Genomic DNA, 8,148 nt, shown 5'->3' with positions numbered 1-8,148 from the left:
AGCTAGCTGCTTAATTAGGTGCTATCCCTTAATAATAAGGATGATAAGACTAGCTATATTAAGTTCTTAGGTTTATTACGGAGGTTTCTTATAATCTTCGGATTAAAGATCTATCGATATAGATCCTAGGAAGAAGACTCTTATAGCCGCTATCGTAGGTAAACCTTATCCTTTATAAACTATACCTTATCTATAAGTTTAGAATAGATCTTATAGCAGTATAGGATACTATACTCTATAGAGATAGTATAGTCCTTTATATAGTCTCTAAGAGGCGTTAGAAATAGATTTCTACCTATTAGTAAAGCCTTCTTTGCTAGACGGTATTGCTTCGTAATCAAACTAAGATACTATAATAAGAGTATTATTCGAAGCTTCCTAAGGTACTTAGATCTATTCCTTATAAACTTATAGCTTATAAGGATCTTATCCTATATAGAAGCTTGCTTAAAGCAAACCTCTTAATCCTTAAGTATATCTTGTATTATATTAACTAAGTAATATAAGTAGCTAAGTCTATTAAGAAGATAGCTTTTAATATTATTATTACTTAATTCCGTCCCTAAGGTTATACGGATGCCGAAGTTTCGGTACTAGCGAATAGAATAACGTGCCTACTACTCCCTTAGTAGTAGATATATTCTATAACGTACATGATAAGCGAGTGAGACAGACAAGCGAGTGAGACAGTAAACCAGACCTTCGCGACAATAATATCGAAATCTATAACAAGAAATCTTAGATTGATTAATACTACTCGGATTCCTGTTCTTCGGATGTTTCCTCAATAAATTGACATGTTCTCGCGTTGTGGCCTGTATTCCCGCATACGCCACACCGACGATGAGTCGTCTCAGACCTCACTTTGCGACCACTACTCCGTCGCGTTTCCTCTTGTAGTTGCGTGTCTGCCTCTCTTTGCGACTGTATATCCTCTCCAGTAGATATAGTAAGACTTCCTCCTTTCTGTAGACGTGTTTTCTTAGCCCTTCGACGCCGACTTAATATTGCATTCTCCTCTCGAAGGATTTGAACCTCTGACTCTAGTAATGCTACCCGATGCCCTAGTCCTTCTGTCCCTCTGGCTAGCTTACTCACAGCACTATAAATTGATGCTGGAGAGCTGCTTCGGTGGCGTGAGATTCGACTCTTAATAAAAGTAGACTGTGATCTTGCTTCGCTTGGGTTGCTCGGCGTCCTAGAGATCCAAGGGTCTGGTGTCTGAGGGACCCCCTCCTCAGGCGTTGGCGTTCGGAACTTTACATCCAGCTTTGAGAGAACACTTTCTGCATTCAAAGGGACAAGTCCAGCTCCTCGGAAACCTCCCTGGATATTTTTCCTCGTAAAAGACTGCTTAAAAGCTTCGTGAAATGCTGCAAAGAAATCTTCCTTCGAGATATGGGTTGTGCCTCGCCGCATCTTATTCTCAATTTGCCGACCGTAGGCATTCTTTAACGGCTGAAAACAACCAACATCTAAGGGTTGAAGTAGATGAGACGAGTGAGCCGGCATGCACAGTGTAATAATGTTGTTTTCTTGACAAAAGAGCTCGAAGGCTGCGGAGTGGTGACTTTCATGACCATCAACAACGAGGAGGCGATATTTCCCAGACGTACGTGGTTTTGTATAAATGTCGAAGTGTCTGATCCAGTCAATACCTCTCTCGTTTGTTGTCCATCCATTTTCAGACGTTGCAATAGCCCAATCGCCCGGAAGAGAGGTTTCTGTATACCAGCTTGAGAGGTGATACTGGCCTGCAACGATGATGTATGGCGGGATGCTCTCCCCTTGGGAATTAATAGCCTGGATAACTGTAACCCATTCCCTATTGCCAGGCTGTGTTATCTTCGTATTTGAACGCCTTTCAGCACTTGTAACAACCATTCCAGAAGCAATAACGCCCATCATAAAGCCGGTCTCATCAAAGTTGTAGATATCAGCATCAGCAATACCATACTTCGCAATTGTATTCTTCACAAGCGAAAACCAGCCACGAATCACCTCTGGATCTTCGCATTGAGCTCTCTTATAGTCATACTTGCGAAAGAAACGCGTCCTAAGCTGTGGTTGTCGCTTGACGAAATTAGAAGCCCAGCGCTTCCCAACTGGAGGCGCGTCGCGCTCTGCGAGAAGTCGATTGGCCATTTCTTCCACACCACTCAGCCGGGGAGGAAATGATCGCGCATCTAGGTCGAGAATATACTCAACTATTGTCTTCTCTTCTAAATCTGATAAATTCCGTGAATTAGGCATGCTGTCGCGTCGTGAGACTATTCCCTTTAGTCGCCGGCTTAATGTTGCGTGACTGACTGTATAGAGTGCACCTGCGGCCCGAGCACTAAGTTTTGGGTCATTTCTCATTGCTTGAAGGGCAATTTGTAACCTTCTTTCAATACTAGCTGATTCCATGATTTATTGTAGAGGAAAAGGTGCCGGTCGCGTCAAGGTGCGACGGTCGCGGTTTACTGTCTCACTCGCTTGTCTGTCTCACTCGCTTATCATGTACGTTATAGGTAGTTTAAAATAAGCTATTAGTCTTTAAACTCTTTGCAAAGGTTTGCCTATGCTTTCTTAAAGGCATCCTCTATCTTAGCAAATAGAACTAACTTCTATATTATAAAAACCCCCCGGTAGCTATATAGTATAGCCTTATCTACTAAAGTATAGATATAGGCATAGTCCTTATTACTAAGTTTAGTATCTAGTTATAAAGCTAGATCGTCTTCTTTAGACCTACTACTATTAGAATAGCTTTAAAGCTACTTCTACTTAGCTTTAAGCATAACGTTTAAGTTGATATAGTAAATACAAAGCTATTATTATATATTCGGAAAGTATTTGTTAAAAGCTGCCTTTATCTATCTATCGTAGTCGGTAATAATAACATCTAGTTAGTAAATAAAGTTCTAATTATAAGTTATAAGATACTTTATAATAAGAACTAAAACCCTTCTAGTCTTTTATTATTAATAAGACTAAATGCTATATTAAATACCGATCTAAGATATGTTTGCTTTATAGCTTAGAAGAGTAGAAGCTTAAAGCGATTAGTATTATAAGTATTGTTAAAGCTAATAACCTCGGGGAACTACTTCTATATCTAGAGAGAGTATAGAAACGTCTAGACAAGCCTAACAAGCCGATTCGGCTTATCATCCGCCTACTTTATAATATAAAGGATCTCCTACTTATTAAAAAGCTTAATTAAAGCTATAGTTAGTATATACTTATTAAGCTTTTCGCAATTAATTTAGGCTTTAGCATTATAGATATCCTGCTAAGTAAAAATAGATTTAGGAAACTATTCTTAAATAATAATACCTACGTTATATACCTAAATACTAACCTACCGACTAATAGTCTTAACTATATCCTTAATAGGCTTAGTTAACCTCTTATAAGATAGGTATATAGATAATGCTAAGCTAGGGATATAATTATACTAGCTATATATTAGGTTAGAATGCTAACGTAAAAGCTATTTCCCCTCCTTTATTACTTTAGTAATAATTTGCTATTAGTAATTATACTTCTAAGATATATAGGCTTGGATACTAGCACTTCTACCTTGCTTTAGTAGCCTAAATCGATTACAACAAAGTATATAGCGAATTATATATCCTTTACGATAGCATCTATTATACTTTATAATCCTAAATCTATGCTTTTTTATAAATTTATTAACTCGGTCGAGGAGGGTTTTAATTATTACTTTTAGTTCGCTAGGGATCGGTAGGTTTAGAATAGTTTCGGGGGTAGGTAATTTCGACCTTTCGCTTATAGTAAGGAATAAAGTACTTAGAGAAGATAGTATCGCTATTACTTCTAGGCTTTGTCGTGGAGGTGAATAAGGTAGAGGAGGAGGAGACTTGCCGATTGAGGATATGTCTAAAGGGTATAGTAAGTAGCCCTAAGCCTTACGATATCGACGAACGCGTTTACATTATTAGAAGAAAGCATACGTAAGACGTCGGTTTATCCTAACAACCTCTTAAATAAAGCTTAGAATAGTAGAAAACTAATCTAAAGTAGGTTATAAAGGTTGATTTTTAAGTTATAATACTAATTAGCTTTCTTTTAGTTAACGTTTAAGTAAAATTATATACTATATACGTATTATCCCCTTTAGAAAGGAATATAAAAGATATAATTTATCTCCCTAAGGGTTATAGCTTATATCGGAATCTTACTATAATTATTTAGGTAGAATCTCAGAGATTAGGTTAGGTTAACCCTTACGATCGCTAGCCTTATAGAATTAACTAATAGTAGTATTATTACTAACTAAGATAGCATAGCGTTAGCGCTTAGGAGAAGGTAATTAATTATATATACTAAAGCTACTAGGTCGGCGACGCGATTAAGGCCTTGATTAACTTATAAAAGTAGATATCTTAACGTTATAAAAGAGAATAAATTAAATATATCTAATACGCTTTCGTAGTTATAAAAGGATAGGCTAAGAAGATAAGAAAGATACTTTATTAGATAATAATAGAATTCGGATATACTAATAATAAAATTTTAAGCTAATCACAACCTTAGAATATAATACGTCCCTAAGGATAATGCGTCCCTATCAATTCGTAATACGTCCCTATCAATTCCCTTTATTAAATATATAATAGAAAATAATAAAATAATCTATATATCTAACTTACTTACTTTAATATTTAGTATACTTAGATTTTTATAAATAGTAATCTAATTATTAAAGAACTATATTTATAATTAGTCTTCTAATTTTCTTACTTAGTCTAAATACTATTAATTCTTATATTTAACTAGTAATAGAGTATATATTATTAATATATAAATATAATAAAGTTATTCTATATAAATCCCTATATTAAGTTTTTATCTTTATCTTTATCTTAATTTCTTTGATTTATTAATATTATTAATAATAACTTAGTTAATACTTAGTTTATATCTTATTAAGTAATACCTTTTAAATAAATATTTCTTATCTTTATATAATAGTATAGTATAATAGGGTATTATAAAGTACTAGAAGCGTTATAAGTACTATATAAGGAAGGTTAGTATATTTATTTTACCTAGGGGGGTATAATACCTAGATAAAAGATAGGTTTTAGTCTTAAGTTCCTAATCTAGAAGGTTAAAACTAGCTATAAGAATACTTAAGGGTAATTAGTAATTTAATATACTATTTATAATATTAAATAGTTATTATACTTAAATCCGTTATAATATAAGGATTATAATAATATATATTTATACGTACGGACCTAAGAAATATCTAAGCGTATCTAAAGCTAATAAAGTATAATAGGCATAACTAGTTAAACCTTATACTATAACCTTAATTAACTAATAGGGAAAGTCTGGTTTACTTAATAGGGAAGTCCGATTTCTTTACTATTAATACCCTACTTTTTCCTCTTTAATAGTTAGAATAATTAAGCAATCATAATATACTTTAATATAACTACCTATTTACTTTACTATTTATAACCTCTTATTCTCTCTTCTTAAGTATCTTTATAAGAATACTTAAAGGGTAATTAATAGTTTAATATACTTTATAATATTAAATAGTTATTATACTTAAATTCGTTATAATATAGGATTATAGTAATATATATTTTATACGCACGGACCTAAGAAATATCTAAGCGTATCTAACCGTTATGTAGCTAATAAAGTATAACGGGCATAACTAGATTAAAACCCTATTTATTAAACTTTAACGGGCATAACTAGTTAAACCTTATACTATAACCTTAATTAATTAATGGGAAAGTCCGATTTACCTAATAGGGAAGTCCGATTTATTTACTATTAATACCCTACTTTTTCCTCTCTATAGTTAGAATAATTAAGCAATTACAATACTTTAATACAACCACCTATTTACCTTACTATTTACAACCTCTTATTATCTCTTCTTAAGTACCCTATAATAGTAAATTAGTTATCCCTATAACTAGCTACTTATTCTTATAATCTTATAATAGTTAATTAGTTATCCTTATAACTAGTTACTATTACTCTTATACTAGCTTTAAGGAAATATACGACTTTTATTACTATTATAAACATTCCTAGCTAAAAACCCTAAAACACTTTAATTATTATAACTTTATTTTATATTTATTTTATAATTACTTTATAAGTTATAATTCCATAACTATAACTAAGTAGTATTTTTATTTCCTTTAGCCTTAGTAAGTATTAGTATTTATTAATAAGTAATTATAATAGATTTTCTATATAGTTATCTTATTATTATTAATACTTTTATATAATATATTATTACTTATATTATTCTTATTACTAACTTATTAGTTATTTTCATATATAGTAATAGTTACTTTATAAATCTAGTATTATATTTAATAGTAATTATTAGTAATTACTAGAAAGTAAATGATTTAACCTTATATTAAGCATATTTATATACTTTATCTACTACTTTAAAGCTTTTTTATTTATATATTATTAATAAGTTTATTAATTACTAGATTTATACTTAATTACAACTCCTCTTTCTTTCTATATATATGATTTAAAAATATATATCTTATTCTAAACTATTAAGTTTTATATTTATTACTTATAGTTTATTAAAATTAATCTTACTTATATATAGTATTTATTTAGTAGTTACTATGTCTTAATTCTCTAACCTAGATAGATACCTTAACTTATACTTATTACTTAAATTAAATAAAAAAGCTAAAGAATTATAAGAGATTATTAGTAGCTAAGGGCTTAATTAAGGAAGGCTTAGGGGTTATAAGTAAGTCTAGTTATATTACTATACTTTAGCTTAAAGGATATTAAGCTAAATTACTATCCCTAATCCTCTTATAAGGAGGTATATACCCTACTTATCTTTATTAACTAAGTAGTTAGTAATAGTAGCTAGCTCCTTATACTTTAATATTATAATTACTTATTACTAAGGTATATATTTAATATAAATTTATAAATACTTTCTAAAAGTTTAGTATATTCTTTTTATTTATTTATTTATTAGTAAGTAATATATTATTAAGAGTATTTTAGTATTTTTAGCTAGAATAGTTATACTAGTAGTAAAAGTCTTATTCTTCTTTAAAGTTTATTCTTAACCCACTAGGTTAAGAACTAAAGAAAATATATATATTAACCTTCTTAGTATAGCGTTTTATAATATATATAGTATATTATACTATTCCTAGTACTCTATAGTATTTATAATATTACCCTACTATAAAGAGTTTATATTTAATAATATATTTATTTATAAATTACTCTTAGAACTAACTAGTTAGAAGTTTATCTTTATTATTTATAATACCTTTAAAGTATTAATTTAGTATTTTATATACTTATAGAGTATTTTAATAATATTATTACTTGTAACGTAATTTATTATAAATATTAATATATTAACCTTAGTTATATAATATTTAGTAACTAAAACTATATTATATTTATTTTAATTATTATCTTTATATTCTATAATAATCTTAGAATATACTTAAACTAATTTCTTTATGTTATTAATATAGTAATAATAATAGTTATATTTATATATATAATTTATGTCTTAATATTCTACTCTCTTAAAATGATTAATAACTTAATATATATTTTATAATATTATTGGTAAGGGTTTGTTAGTAAAACGTCTAAGAAATAAGTTTTAGAGTTGTATTTAAGCTTATATATTCTATTCTAAGGTTATTATAATATTAGTAAAGAATTTCTTATCTTAAGAATTCTATATATAGAATTATTAATCCTCTTTTAGAGAATAATATGCTTTTAGTATGAATAAAATAACCCTTCCTATTTCTAACTAATCTTTAAACTTTTATTAGCTAGGTTTATTAATATTTATCTTTAGTTTATAATAAATTAATAAAGCTTTTTTACTCCTTAAATAATATTTTAATTTAAAAGTCTTTTAAATTATGATTTCTTACTAAATATATTTAATTCATATTTTTATATATTAGTTTTAAGTTATTATAAGTATTAAGTATTTAGTATTATATTCATTATTAATAATAATTCAAACTAAAGAGTAGTATATATCTTAATTTTAAAGTTATTATTTTTATTAAGACTTTTATAGTTATTTAAATAATATAAATAAAGTCTTATATTATTTTTTAATATTTATAGATATAG

The 8,148-nt window shown here is 29.0% G+C and overlaps 1 protein-coding gene across 1 annotated transcript; it reads right to left on the bottom strand.

Annotated features, from left to right (window-relative positions):
• Nucleotides 1-753: 753 nt before the first annotated feature.
• Nucleotides 754-2,409, bottom strand: CTRU02_211997 (transposase; the record flags this gene model as incomplete). The annotated part of the gene is made up of 1 exon (XM_070205758.1): nucleotides 754-2,409. The coding sequence occupies one exon, from the start codon at nucleotides 2,407-2,409 to the stop codon at nucleotides 754-756; it is 1,656 nt and encodes a 551-aa protein (XP_070060571.1).
• Between the last annotated feature and the right edge of the window lie 5,739 nt (nucleotides 2,410-8,148).

Source organism: Colletotrichum truncatum (assembly GCF_014235925.2).
Source record: "Colletotrichum truncatum strain CMES1059 chromosome Unknown Contig_0008, whole genome shotgun sequence".
Taxonomy (NCBI): Eukaryota; Fungi; Ascomycota; class Sordariomycetes; order Glomerellales; family Glomerellaceae; genus Colletotrichum; species Colletotrichum truncatum.
The sequence above is the reverse complement of the archived record's forward strand: the minus strand, read 5'-3'. Positions and strand labels throughout refer to the sequence as shown.